Below are 15,732 nucleotides of genomic sequence, written 5' to 3' on the forward strand. Positions count from 1 at the left end.
TCTATCAGCTATCTGTGCCTGTCCAACAATGAAACAGCCGGGGAGGCAGTCTTCCCTTTGTTAGCAGAATGGCTAAAGGTTGTGTAAACGGATGAGTGATGTGGGGTACTTGCAGTGTAATTGGCCACTAGAGAGCAAGATCTGTATTCTCAGCAGAGCGCAAGTCTTGAGTCGAATTCATCGCTAGGTCAAAACAGGGAGGTTGTTGTGCTGAATCATGATGCCTATAGCTCAGCGAATGCCCGCATAACATTTTGCATGAACAAACGCTTGCTTGTGGGTAGGCAGAACTGCGTGTAAGTGATCAATTATGTAGTTGAGTTAGCCAAGATTGTATTGTTTATTGAGAGAGCAAAGAATAATGAATCTGCTTGAAGCAAGAGGCAGCATGGGAAATACCTTTGGGAGCAGACACAGTTCAATCACTCACTCAAGAACACACGCTGGCCTTTTCACATCAAGAATAAAATGAAAAAGCAACAAATTGAAATGAAAAAGCATTCTGCTCATTCACATGCTTCAGTGCAATAGCCAACCCAACTGCAGTGATTATAATGATAGTGGGATATGGGAACATCTGGTTTAATGACAATCACAGGGGTGTGCTACTATAGTAATTATAATTACAGCTGTTGTACTCATGATGCTAGTTAAATCATGCACATTTCAATAGAGCTGTATCTAGAATATAAGTCCCTTGACCCAAAAGCTCATATGTTATTTGCCATAGGGCTTCTTTTTTTTTTTTTGGCCGGACGAAGAAAAAGAAAAACGGTTAAAAATTAAAAATGTGAATGAAAACAAGCTGTTACATGGTCTATTATCATTAAAATATGAAAATTAAAATGACAGGTAATATTATATTATGATGGAATTTTTATGACCTTGTCCATCAAAATCACAATGCAAAAGTCTAACACAACTTCTGCACAGAAGTAAATTTAAGACCAACCATCTTTATGTTTGACATGAGTCAAATCTGCACGGGAACTTTTTCGCCCTCACATGAAACTCCAGACTATATACAGATCTCTATTGAAATGAAATTTTGCCTTGCAGTGGTACATGTGACTTACCTTAGCAAACTGTCAGGTTTATGTTGATTTGAATCCTCTAGAGTGGTTCAAGTAGAACCAGTTACATTGGTGCCGTGACCCGGATCAGAGTGAGGTTTAGGGCGATGAGAGTAATGGAGGCCTGCTAGTGAGCTCCCTGCATTAGAGCAACCGAGGCTCATTGAAAATCCATTGTTGTGGTGATATTTCTGCAACACCATTATGCCTTATTGCATGTTTTGTAAGCATTTTAAAATATGTACCTGGTTCAGGTAGGTTCAGAATTCAAACATCCAGAAAGTGTCGCTAAAATCTTGTAAAACTCACCCCCTACCCCAAACCCAACCCTAAACCTATCCTATAGTGTTAACGAAAGCAAAAGTGATATAAAATCACATTCGCTGATGCAGCTGTGCTATTCCTTCTATAGGGTTCTGGCTTTTTTGTTGACCCAGAGCTTTTCACAACACAAATGCAACACCGTATGGTGTGAGCCACCGAGCAAACATACTGCATTACTAAATTCATATATATGAAGCTGTATATGATGCTAATGTTCAAAAGTCTCTCGGAATGTTAAAATGGTTTTGAAGTCATAATATTGTGCAAATAATTGTGCGAAAATTAGGCTTTCTTAATGGAAATTCTAGCTCTGAAAATCATATTTGTATGAAAAGGAGAACAAGTTGTCTGAGTTGTACTGCCTCTAGTGTTCATTTTAACTGGAAACATCAACAATTCGTATGTATAGGTACGTTTTTGAGTTTTGAAGAAGACATGTATTTGAAGAAGGCAAGTTTTGAGGTCGAGGTATGTATTTCCAATGAGCCTGGTTAATGTTAGAGGTTGCACCCTTGTTATTGCTCGTGTCTCTCATACAGAGTGTTGGCAATTTAAGCCCTGCTTGAAGCGGGCCAAGCACAACTGCTTACAAATACATTCTCATCATGTCTTGTTCACATTAAAATATTTTCGGTGCACTTTCTATAACACTGCAAACCATTTTTGTACCTCTTGTGTTTTCTCCCCTGGCTGTCTATTCTTCTTTTTTGTCTCACTTTTTCATCTCTTTCCTTGCAGATCGTTTTTGAAGCCACAGTCTCATCGGAGCAGAAGGGTTACATCGGCCTGGATGATATAGTGCTGTTAAACTACCCCTGCTGTAAGTTCAGTCACTCTACACACACAGAAACACACACTCACTGACCTTTTCCAGCCTAGAGGGGGGCGTATGACCAGGTCGGCCCACCCGGAACGAGGAACAAAGGTGGCCATTTCCTCCCGTCAGAGTCGTGGGGTGCTTACTTTTGATCTGAATAGCCATCATGGAAGACAATTATCCACTGACACTTTGCCTTCCATTTCCCTTGTTCTGGCTCCACGTCCACTTCCTGCGGCTGACCTTTTGTGCAGATATCACTCCATCTCCCGGTCCCAGCGGTCACCGTCTCAGATTTATTTATTTTCTGGGGGAAGAAGAAAGAAAAAGGGTCTTCTCTCTTTGGCTTTTGTGCTCTGTGTGCCACTACTTAATCTGTTGCTTCACTCAGGCGTGAATGAGAGTGAATCTCCTGTGTCCATCGCAGCGCTGTTATTTTTCTCTATTCTCACGCTTCCCGTGTCCTCACACACCTGCTGACCTGCACTCCATTAGCACTGCTGGAAGTGTGTGTTAGTGGACGACGCATAATTCTGCTCCAGCAGTTTGGATTGAGGTGTGGTGGGTTTGCTTCCTGCTGACTTCTGGGAAATGCAGAGCGGTCATGCTGACAGGAATGCTGGAAAACGGAAACTGTATGCGGATGGGGACCATGCTGTTGGATTGTGAGACTCAGTTTGTGGCCTACTTTAATTTGATGGAGCCGACTGTAGGTTTGTGTTCGCATTTCAGTTTTACACCCCACAGCAAGAACGTAATTGCAAATGCTCCAGAAACACACCTAATGGACACATGAGGACGTTTGCTAGGCTAGTATTACATACTTGTACATATATTTAAAGAGTGCATTTGTTTGGCTTCAGTGCGGATACACACTTATGAGAAAAAAGGGATACATTGAGATGACTGCATCAAGATTAGCACCCATTTGTGTTTAGACCGCACTATTACTGTTACCGAGGGTTACTGATTTGTTCAAGCTGTCTTTCTTTACAACATTTTGACGCATAATCATTCTACAAGTCATCTTTTGAGATTTGCTTACATTTTCTGGTTTTGCCAGGATAAATCAACTTCTGTTTAATACCTGGACAGCTTAAAGCTCTCTGCTCAAAACGCTGTTTTTAAGTTGAGAAAAGCTTTATTACTGCATTTGAAAAAAAATAGCTCAAGGCTCTGGAATGCACAAGAACCTTTAAAATTGATTTTCTTGCTGTACAATTTTTTTTTTTTTTTCTACACATTTGAAAAGCTTTCCTGGAATCTGTAATTGCACTAAAACCATTGCCGTCTGACCAGACTTACATAATGTAGAGCAGTGATCAGCACCACGGACAGCTCCACTTACAGTCACTGCAGCTACTGCCATTAGAGTCACATCACGATAGTCTTGGGGTTCAGGAACGTGTTTTCTTTTCTTTTCTTTCTTTTTTTTTTTTTTAATAATTCATTACATTGATAAAAAGTGAATTGTTTTTTAAATATCATTCAACTAAATTCTGTTCTGTAAAATTTTCTATTTATCAAAGAAAATGTCACTTTTTCCACAAAAAAAAACAACAAAAAAAAACAATTAAGCAGCACAGCTGTTTTAATTGCGATAATAGTAAGAAATGTTTCTTGAGCAACAAATCAGCATAATAGAGCAATTTCTGAAGGATCATGTGACACTGAAATAATGAAGTAACGATTTCAGCCTTGCATCACAGGTATAAATTACATATTAAAATGTTAAAATAGAAATTTTGAATTGTAATAATATTTCACAATATTACTGTTTTACTGTATATTTGATCAAATAAATGCAGCCTTGGTGAGCATCTGAGACTTGTTTCAAAAATCTCATGATCCCAGACTTTAAAACTGCAGTTATATTGACAGCAATTTGCTTGTTGACACATACAACTCTTTCCTCCTATTAATATGTAGACTCCATCAGATAAACACTTTGAAGATCTGTCTGTCTGTCTGTCTCAGTTTGCATCTGACTTTGATTTGGTGATGCATTATTAAAATGATGCCAAAGCATCCCAGAGTGAAATCAAATCAATCAACTCTGAGGTTTATCTAGCAACAATTTATGGATGGGAAAAATACCAATTTACTGATAACAGATGACTATGCTATTCTACACGCCAGTTATATCCACTATTGCAATATTCTGGATTCTGTCATACATTTTTGTTAAACCCACCCTGTTGGGGTGTTTAGTACAGTAACAGAAAGATGATGCTCAGTTTGGCAAATTTGCACATTGCTGATGGAGACCAACTGTAATGGCAAAACTGCTGACAGGCTCTGAAAACCTAAAATAAATTGCTAACTGATCACTCTATATTCCCTGATGTGGCATTATTTTGCTTGCTTGCTTGAAAGTAGTGTTCATGTTTACAACTGCTAAAACAACTAGTTACATGTATTTATGCAGTTATTAATCTATTTATTTATTTTATTTGATCGTTTATCTATTTTTTACTTTAAAAGATTGGTAACACTTTAGTATAGGGATCAATTCTCACTATTAACTAGTTGCTTATTAGCATGCATATTACTTATTGGCTATATATTAGTACTTATAACGCATATATTCTGCATGACCATATTCTACATCCCTAATCCTACCCAATACCTACACTTAACATATACCTAACTAAATATTAATAAGTGTTGTAGTTTGTTAATATCAAGAATTGGACCTTAAAATAAAGTGTGACAGTACATTATGTGTAATTACTAGCAACTAACCTTAAACCAAGCCCTAACCTTATAGTAAATACATGTTGTTAATTAACATTACTCAGTACTTACCTGTGTAAATACCCGACCGAAGATTTTCCTGATTGACTGTGTTAGTAGTTCATTTAAGCCATTAGTCGACTAGTCACACTTTTGTAATATTAATGTAATGTTTGCATGTGAAATGTGCTACAGTAGATGCATAAGCCTGATGTGCTTTATTAGATTTAATAAGCATGTAAAGAGGTATCTGTCCTAAATTGCTTTTCCACAGTAGAAGATTTGAATACAGTCATTAAAAGTGAATGAAAGGAAGAAACGTGGTCACACTTTAGTTTGGGGACCAGTTCTCACTCTCAACTAACTATTAACTATGACTTTAATAAACTCCTAATTACTGCTTTTTAATAGTTAGTAAGGTAGTTGTTAGTTTAGGCATGAAGTGGATTAAGGGATCTAAAATATGGTCATGCAGAATTAGACATTAATATGTGTTTTATAACTACTAATAACCAGCCAATATGCAAGTAATATGCATGATAATAAGCAACTAGTTATTATTTATATCCCTATAAATTGCTATAATTGTAAGCAAACATCACATTTGTGCGGCATGCGTTTCAGATCAATCACTTGTGAAGGTAGCTGCCAGCTCACTCGGTTTTGAAACAGATCTTCTTTTCCTCACTCTAACTAGCTCAAACCTGTAACACATGTTGTTCCCTCTGCTCCGTCATTTCTTGAAGTATAATCCACATTAATGCTAATGAATGATAATGGAGTGTGTTTGTGAGAAAATAAACCCCATGGAGACATACAGACCGGCTCAGCTCAGAACCGCTGTTTGTCTGGGAGAAACTCACCCAGAGGCCCTTACCGTAAAAACTCTCCTCAAGCAACAAGCGTTTGTCGCCTTGAATGGCAATGCAGTGAAGAGCCTGTCCTGGGGTCAGGGAGAAAGACTGTCACCATGGAGACAGGGCTCCCAAAAGCACCGCATTAGGAGCGTGGTTTCAGTGTGGTCCTCTGCAGATGGAGCTGCATTACACAACATCAGACCGCCCAGCCTTAGGCGTTCACACTTCTGCTGCTCAATACTCATGACATTTTGCCTCATGTGCTCCCACCAAACAAAACCTATCAAATCTCAGAATTTTACTTGGTTAATAGCGTTACTTAACAAGACAACATGCTCAAAGAAACTTCAGAATGGAGTCACTTGTTCTTATTCTTGCTTAAGCCTGAGTAAATATTTATCATGATAAAATAATGTGAAAAAAAAATGCACTTGAAATATATTCATTCTGGTTCTATTAATTAATTTAAAAGCTGAAAAGTATTGATGAACTCTTGTCACAAAAAAAAAGAAACAAAAAAGCTTATCAGGGTGGAGTAATTAACATGCAGAAAGCCATTATGTTGGCCTGTAAGAACAACGTAATAAAACGAAAGATTGCACAGAAAAGACCCCGGTAGACTCTTAAAGACTGTGTGTAAAGGTCAGTAAGTCTCCTACAAATATAAGATATTAGCAAGATTACTCCTGATTCTCAAATGTTATATGGAATATCCCCAAGAAATCATCATCGTCATGATTGAATAATGCATGACATGTAAAAAATGACCTTTTTTAACTCCCAAATTTATTTTGTTTTTCTTCAAGAAACAGCTAAAAACACGTCTCTTCCATCTACACTTTACCCTCTAACACTAGCACACTCTATTCTATTTCTATTGTATCTACTTGTTTTCTTGGTTTTGATTGCTTCTATTGTCCTTATTTGTTAGTTGCTTTGGATAAGTGTCTGCTAAATAACAAATGCAAATGTAAATAAAGCTTACAGTGTTTAAAGAACAATTTTTAAAGCTTATAATTTAAAAAAAATATATATGTATATATATATATTATTTCTTTATGAAGGCAAAACACTACAGGCAAAAAATCAATAAATCAATCAAAATCCTCCCTTTAACTCTAACAAGCCAATCGAATGAAACAAGTTTTGAACCTGGATTTCTCCAGTGTTCAGATTTCTGTTCTGGAACTGTATGCAAATTAGTGCATATTCAAATAGATATCACCTCGTTTGCATATTTAAAATAACATTTCAGAAAACGTGTAATATGAAACAGCTGTCTTAATGTACTGCAATTAACCAACTGGGGAAATTATAAAGAGATCTATTAGTTACAGTTTTTACTCTGATCATCTGTAGTGGCTAGCCTTTTATTCCCAAAGATAATCGTTTAAAATGCTAATTATTTTATTCCCATTGATAATCACATGCTTTATTTCCAAAAGTATTGTTGAAAGTGATATAAAATTCCTCTTAAACATATTAAACCAACATGAATACAAATATATATTCCTAAGAATTTGCCACTAAAACGTTCCCTTTCATAATCTTATTGGACTTTGACCCAGGAAGCATGACATTTCTTTCTTCCTTCTCAGAAAAAAAAAAACAAAACAAAAAAAACAATAAAAAGAGAGAGAATATGGATTTTGGGAGGACAACATTGAGCGGTTGTAGATTCACTGATCAGTGGCCAGATTTTGGGATGTCAGTGAACTACAGAGACAAAGCAACAAAAGCAGGCCAGTGTGTTTACCCAGAATGCTGTGCTCTTGCCAGCGGCAGCGCTGTGAGGTTTTTGCTCAGCTCCACTAGAACTGGAGCGAAATGAAGCCGCAGGAGTCACACGCAGAGCAGACAGACGCGTCTGTCCTACATTTCCCTTGTTTGCTTTACGGATATTTTCTAAATTGACTAGGCGGTGCGCTGACCGAACTGCTCAACAGCTAGTCAGCCTTAAGGAAAGGTTCAGGTTCATGTCAACAACACACCAGTCTTTTCTCAAGGGCCTTTCATACTGGATGTGAGATGACAGGATGGAGGTTAATCAAAATGTACTATAGTTCTTTATTTCTAAAATTTAAATACTATTTTTAATTGAGTTTCAATTAATCATTAAATTATTTTATAATATATATATATATTGCTAACTATAACTATTGCTAATGAGTATATTAATTGACCATCAACTATACTGGATACGTTGCTTTGGTTTGCAATATTTTCGTAGCTTCATTTCATGTACATATTCAAACATGAGGTTAAGCTCCTCTAGAAAATAACATGGTTGGCCACACAAGACCTGCCATTGAAACTGGTGAAATTGGACCATCCCGAATCATCAATACTCAGCATATTGTTTTTAGAATGGCACTGTTTGCTATACTGAAGACTGAAGTTCTGCATGTTGGCAGGAACAAAGCTTTACTCCTCTGAGAATTGCCGCCATCATGTTTGTTTGGCAGTAGACTGAATAGTCATCCTTAAAATCAATGTTATTTTACTCTTATATTCAATAAAAGGGAATGCAGTGCAATCAATACACTCACATGGTATTACAGCAACAAAAATGGCAGTTAAACCTCCTACATCTTGCGTCACATTATAAGTGAGCTATTAAACAGTCAATAAAACACCATACAGCTCCGACCTCGTGGCTCGCTCAGACGGAACAGACGGAGATTTCATTGCATCCATTCACATCTGGCTTTTTCGATCGAGTTGCTGCCATAAGAAAGCCATTATTAAACCATTTGAACTTTGCTTATTAGTGACACATTGATACAATTATAGATGAGAGCTGGAGGCTGCTGACGAGATGTATTGTGTGGAAATGAACGAAGTGCCTTTCAAGAGGCCGTCTTTAGGTAAAAGTTATATAATTTGCTCTTTAGATGATGCTTTGAGAACATTTCAATTATTCAGTGCTTGGAGACTTTTCATTATTATGCTCTGAAAAATGTGGAAGGCTTATTGCAATCGAACGTTTACCTCCCTTCTGGCCGGCTGTTTTGTTTTGCACTGGTCACATTGCATTCACTCAGATTCGCTCTAACAGAAAATAAAGCTGGCAGCGCTTGTGTTTTCAGCAAAGTATTGGGATAAGTGAAGTGCAGTCATGTTATGGCAGCGGCGCTCTCGATATCGAGAGCGTGTAATGATTTGATGCTGAGCTGACAAGCACCGGCAGATAAGAACAAATGAGGCATTCGGCGGGCATGAAGACAAAACATGACGCTTAGAGATAAGTGATATGAATGGACTGCATAACAACTGGGGAAACGGTATGAATCATTTTTATGTTGCACTTTATTGCAAAATGGTAAGGGCAAAGAAAATTTAAGGAGTAGGAAAGACAACAAATAGTACAGGGAACATGCGCTTGGTTGGTTAAAATCAGAACCTTGAATAGATTTAACTATAAACACACAAAAAATGATCATTAAATGATTACAATTATATGTATTTTTAAACGTTTAACACTATATTATTAACAGTGATGATAGTAATTAGGCTTGTTTCTACACCAGATTGTTGGACGTTTAACAAAGCCTCACAGGTTTCATAATTCTCAATATCACCCACATAATGAATAAAAAACTCAATTTAACAAATGAGTGATTAATTATAAATTTATACAACTGATATAAGTATATCCTTACCTAAATACATTCAGTACACTCACTATATAGCAAATATCTAATGCCTGATTGTTTATATCATCACAGAATGTGAAGATATTAGATGGCTGTACTGTGGTCTACCTGATCTCTTGACGAAAACGTACCTGTGGGAACTTTTTTTTTTTTTTTTTTTTTCAAAATGCAAAATACGTACAAAATAAGTACATATCACTGCAGTTTCCAACAGGAATGAACACTAGAGGAGGTAAAACAGTAAGCACTTATAATTGTTTTCGTAAAGAGAATTGAACTTAAGATGTGAATTGGACTTAGGTACGAATTACGCGAAAAACATGACTCACGATGAAAGAGCTCAAAGATATGAGACCGAAAACAAGCTAAAATGCGTTTTTACGTCACATTCGCTTTTGTTCATACTATCGGGTAGGTTTAGGTGTAGTGCAGATGGTATACATTATTTTAAAACGTCACGGAGCATTAGCATTATAGCGCCACTCAACAGACATTTCAAGTCAGAACTGCAGTGAAACACTCTTTTTCTTGCCACTCAGTGGACATTTCACACCGAATATGTCACGAAAAGTGAATGGTGCTACGTATTTTGCATCTTGCAAAAAAGTTCCCACAGGTACGTCATAAGATCAGGCTCACTATGGTACATATATGAATGATTACTATGCAATGTTCTATACACACTCACACACACACCCATGTTTGTTTCTGTGAATTGTGGGGACTTTCCATAGACTTCTATTAGTTTTATACAGACCAAACAATATTTTCTATCCCCTAACCCTACACCTTACAGAAAACCTGTTTGCATTGTTACACTTTCAGATAAACATAATTTACTATTTTTATTTTATTTATTTACTTTTTTTTTTTTTTTCTTCACAATGTCAAAAATTTCAAGTTTTACTTTCCTTGTGGGGACATTTGGTCCCCACAATGTAGCATAAACAAGTACACACACACACAAATTTGGGAAGGTTACAGATTACAAGTTATCTTATTTAAAATGTAATAAGTAGTGTAACTATTTCAGTTACTTTATTAGTAATGTAACTTTATTTTATTTTTTTACTTTTTAATTACTTTTCTACATTTCTAATGAATGCTTTCAATTGTTAATCATTTTCAATTATTTAAACAAAGCAGGGTTAAGCTTACAGTAGTACCCAGAGTTGCTTTGGCCAGGGGAGTCTGTTGGTGCCCTGAATTTCACAACTCATTGATCTCGTGAGTCATTAATGTGGGTTATGCTACACTACTGAAATAACTGTACCTGACATGGTTACCAACCTTATCCAAGGAGGAAGAACATTAGCTGTATATTTTCTGTTCGAAGGGTTCATAAATAGAAGTGAGGCTGGTAAACATTTTTAACTAGTTAATTTGTTGTGAATGGAGGACATGCACCAAGCAATACAGAGCTAAAATACGTCTTGAATAAACATTAGTAGCATGTTGTGGCAGGCGGGAGTAGGCGATGCCTTTCCTACTTTATTTAAAGACTGCTTACAGTTAACTTACGCTACGTTACATACCTGCAGATGTTTCCTCTGGTTTGACATTGAAACCTTCATTGTTGATAGCATTTTAATAGTTGGCAAACATATTTTGCACTGAACTGTTATATTTGCACCCTGATTTCTGGATGAACTGACTTTTAAATTTCCAGCAATGGAACACATTTTTATCACTCACCATGGGGTCACCATTGTACATACTTGTTAGTGTAATATTGCTTATTAGTGTATTAAGTAAAAGTACTAATGTAATATCTTTGAATTACCTTTATTGCTATATTTCCAACAAATACTGATTTAGAATTAACATTTGATTAATTAAGCAGCATGTCATGCAATTAACTTGATTACAGTTTTAACTTAGTAACATTAATAATAATAACAGTTTCTTCTCTCTTTGCACAGATAAAGTGCCTCATTTCTCCAGACTCGGGGATGTGGAGGTGAACGCAGGACAGAACGCCACTTTTCAGTGTGTGGCGACCGGACGCTCCACCAAGACCGACCCCTTCCTGATGGAGGTGAGAGTGTGTGTGTGTGTGTGTGTGTAAGTTTGTAAGTGTGTGTATGAGGGAATGTGAATTTTAATAAGCAGATATTACTTAATGAAGCAGCAAGCTTAGACATACTATGATGTTAAACTGCTGGAAGTCGGAAACATGTGACCTTCAGGAAAAAAAATAAATAAATACTCATTAAAATTCAGTGCACTTCCTTTTTAATTAAGCAATGTCAATTGCACTTCCCGGTCCTATTTGATGTGTAGGGGATAGTTGGAATTATTTTATTATTAAATGCCATTTATCTCTACATTATGTGCAGTGTTGAATAAAATATGAACAAGTCAGTTACAAGTCAAGTAAAAATGTAGGCTACAAAAATATTTAGCCTTGTTTTAATTAAATATTTAAACATCCTTATTAAAGGTAGTGCACCTTGAATTGCCTTTAGGAGTATTTTGGTAAAATATTATTATAATGTGTTTCATTTATTTATTTATTTATTTATTTATGTTGCTGTATAGAACATCACCAAAGCTAAAACCAAGTGTCAGGATTGGACACGTTTTGTCATGTGTTTCAGTTCCTGTTTTGCTTTATTTGGTCACCTTCCTGTCCTTGTTTAGTTTGATCATTAGTTGATTCCCCGCACCTGTCTGTCCCTCATTATCTTGTGTTTATAAGCCCCAGTTTGGTTTTGCCGTGTATACTTGTTTGCTACGTGTTGCTCAAGCTCCTATTGCAATTATTTCCAGTGTTTCCTTGGTTAAAGACTGTAAAATGTTTCCTCGTGTCTCCTGCGTCTTCCTGCAACAGCATAACGTGACACCAAGATTGCTAAAATACACTTTTCTTTCAATAAAATATCTAAACACTCTTTAGAAAAAAGTTACATTTGCTATGGAATATTTGCTTTTTTAGGGCAATACACCTTGAATTAAAGAAAGACGAAAGAAAACAAAATACATATTGCTAAAAATATTATTGTTTGTCTTTTTTTCCTCAACCAAGAATTGCTTTAAAAAAATTTCTCTTTATGATAAAGATCACAACTATCATCAGAACAGCTTTACTATCTACTATCACAAAAATAACATAGATGTCTAGGGAAATATATCAGTGTGGAAGTATTAATTTTCCTTTCAAAATATTAAGAAGTCAGCAGGAATAACATGGACATGTACTTAACATGTGTCACAAATGTACTTAAATGCAGTGACAATGTGTCTCTACTTTGTTCACTTTCAACTCACCACACATCATTTTCTTGAGGAATTTCATTTAGTATTACTTTTTCACATCCAGTTTATGATTTATGGAGGAACTAATTGGTCTATAAGATAGAGCTATCCTTTTACATTTAAATTTAATTCAATGGCACTTGCTTGGCTGGTGCAGGAGCCTGCTAGTAATAGTTTGAAATATTTGCTCATGGACTGCAGAACATTTTCAGCCAATAACCTCAGCCATAAATTCCATAAGCCAAAATGACTTAATGGCTATTATGATTGGCTGATGACATCACAAAAATGTGCACAGTCTACCTCTAGTGACAAATGATTTGTGATGTTAAAAGCACAATAAATTAATTTCATATTCAGTGTGGCACCTCTATGGGACATTTCTAAATTCTTGATCTATGTACACTTGCACTTAATAGTGTTTTTGGTCATGTAAAGTTAGGCTCCTGTGTGAGCGCCCCCATCAGGCCGGTCCCAGCATAAGCTCTCAGTGATGGATCTCTACTCTCTTTCAGTTTTTGTGTCTGGTTTTACAGTTGAGGTCTGAAGCGCTTGCCCCGGGCCGTGTGGATTCTTGTCTTACAACCCTTTCACTCTCTCATTGCTGTTGTTCGGTGTAATTCCATTACTCTGGAAAGGTCACACAAGTTTGAACTTAGTTGTGTTGAAACAGTCCAGTATTAAAGCGAGCTACAGTAAATTGAAAATCCACACATTCTGTCCTTGTCCAGAAGCAGCGCATAGTTGTTTGGTGTTAAAGGTACACAGTGTATTTTTTCAAATTTCTTTTTCAAAGTTGTATGATTAACAGTATGAGCAACCCTTTCCACGAATAAAGCAATGGAGGATCAAGTGCTGTGTTATTTTGAGTGAGAACTACTAAATATTTTAGATAAACCATTATGTAACATAAAATTAGCATAGCATGATAAGTAGGTCATTTTAAGCACATTAATTGTCTGAATCGCCCCCAGCCACAGACAGACCCAAACAAACATGATTTTGACAGCAATTAAAATCACACATCACTCACAACTTGGTCATAGTCTGTTCAATTGCGTATACCTATTTTAATATTTAATTAATAACTTTTCGTTTTGATTACCAATGTTGTATTTTCTCTGTTACAGCATATGACATTTCAACAGAAATTACATGCTTTCAAATTTTGTAAGGCAAACAAATGTCAGTGAGTTCAGAATATTCAGTCTTAATAGCTATTCAGCTGTTATTAGACGATCAAACAATATTGCTTGGTATTATTTGGTAAATATTATTAATACCTGTAAATATTGGATACCTTATGTGTGTGTGGAACAGAGCCTTTAGACAAAACACTGGCATGTGTCGAGTGTCATATTTGATAGATCAGGCTTTTACAGCTCCTGTAGTAGGATGTATAGTAAAAATATAGAGCTCATATTCGATAATAAAAAAAAAAAAAACATATGATAAAACATATAAATCAATGCAATATAAGGATGAGAAATGAACAAATAATTGTTCCCCAAAAACCAGGTGAGTTCTTTATTTTCTAAAAATCAAGGTTTCACGGCAAGACAGCACGTGAAGCACAAGCTGAAGGTGGACATTTGTACAATTACTCTAAAAGACCTTTTACTTGGTAAAAAGTGTGAAATATCAGTCAGAAAGTAATTGATTAGCAAATGCTTTTAAGCAAAACTACAGTACAGTAGTGAGACAGTAGGCTTTACAGTGCAATATACAAGAATATAATTTCTCCAGAATCAATATTTGGTCCCAAACTTGATTCTATTCCCAGATTTACATTTTATAGAGTATTTGACTAGACAGAAAAAAAAAAAAAAAAAAAAAAACTATAGTGCTATAAAGTTGATTTTGCAGACTTTTATGAATCCTCCAGCATATAGATCTCAAAATGTGTCACACACAAAAATCCAATCTTCAAAAAATCCAATGGCTTCGAAGATTCTCTTCATATTTTTATTAATCTAAAATAGCACACATGGAATAAGAGAGACTTACGGCTTTACTTACAATAATAAGATTTGTGTGATGCATGGCAAATACACGAAGAGCTCTTCAATGAACTATCAGTCAATTCATACTTCCCTTCAACATCCACCCTCACATATTGTTTCAATGGCAGTTTTCTCTGTACTGAAACTCTTTTTCCCAGTGTTTAATCTCTCTCTCTTGAACTATCACTGAGCTCTGGCTCCATCATTGACTGGATCCTCTCTTCATATCGTTCTCAAAGCGTAACATCAGAAACACTTTCTGGGCGACTGGAGTTGCTGAGGTTTTTAGCATCGGACGCCGGTCCCCAGGCTTTAGTTACGACGACCTTTGTTTTTTCTATTCCTTTTTTCTTTTCATTTCTATTCATGCGCTGATTCTTTTTGTATGTAAATCCAATTTGAAAATCTCTTTCAAGACAGAGGATGAGACTAGCTCTGTTCCTCATGAGCTGAACCTACTGAACCTCTTTCTTAGTGTACATACTCTCTACGGCTGCGTCCTAATCAACATGGAGTCCAGCGAATGAAAATAATGCAAATACTCGAAATATGCAGCATACGTGTATGAGTACAAGCATATTTTTAATAATTGTTTCTCCTGACTCTATCTGCCATCTTGGAATATGTTTATTCTCTCATTGTGGCCCATTATGGGATTGACTTTGGAATTATGGAATTCTTTGCTAGAATTTTCTTTGACTTAACCTGTGTTGAGAGTGTGACCAGTCTAATGCAAAAGCTCTTTTTCACAGACAACATGCTATTTTACACAAGCAAGCGCATACAAAGAACATAAAATCCTGTTGAAATAGTAATTCTCTCATTTTAATTGTTCCTCTGGTCTCCTTTTGCAAACTAGTTCGCACATTCACATGAAGACACACACACACACACTGTACACATGAGACATGCGAGCCTCCCAGCTCGCGGCCTTTAATTAATGCAATTAATGTCTTCTTCAAATCCTCACCACAGGCCAAACATTTCACACTGATCTTCCCTTATATC

At 36.2% G+C, this 15,732-nt stretch overlaps 1 protein-coding gene across 4 annotated transcripts in view; it reads left to right on the top strand.

Annotated features, from left to right (window-relative positions):
- Nucleotides 1-15,732, top strand: part of ptprua (protein tyrosine phosphatase receptor type Ua) — a 261,984-nt gene that overhangs the window by 121,857 nt on the left and 124,395 nt on the right. For all 4 annotated transcript variants that reach the window (XM_058754100.1, XM_058754102.1, XM_058754101.1 and 1 more), the window contains exons 4-5: nt 2,136-2,217; nt 11,386-11,501. In XM_058754100.1, coding sequence (XP_058610083.1) covers nt 2,136-2,217; nt 11,386-11,501 — 198 coding nt within the window. The remainder of the gene's footprint in view (nt 1-2,135; nt 2,218-11,385; nt 11,502-15,732) is intronic.

This window comes from Onychostoma macrolepis, chromosome 19 (genome assembly GCF_012432095.1).
Source record: "Onychostoma macrolepis isolate SWU-2019 chromosome 19, ASM1243209v1, whole genome shotgun sequence".
Lineage (NCBI taxonomy): Eukaryota > Metazoa > Chordata > Actinopteri > Cypriniformes > Cyprinidae > Onychostoma > Onychostoma macrolepis.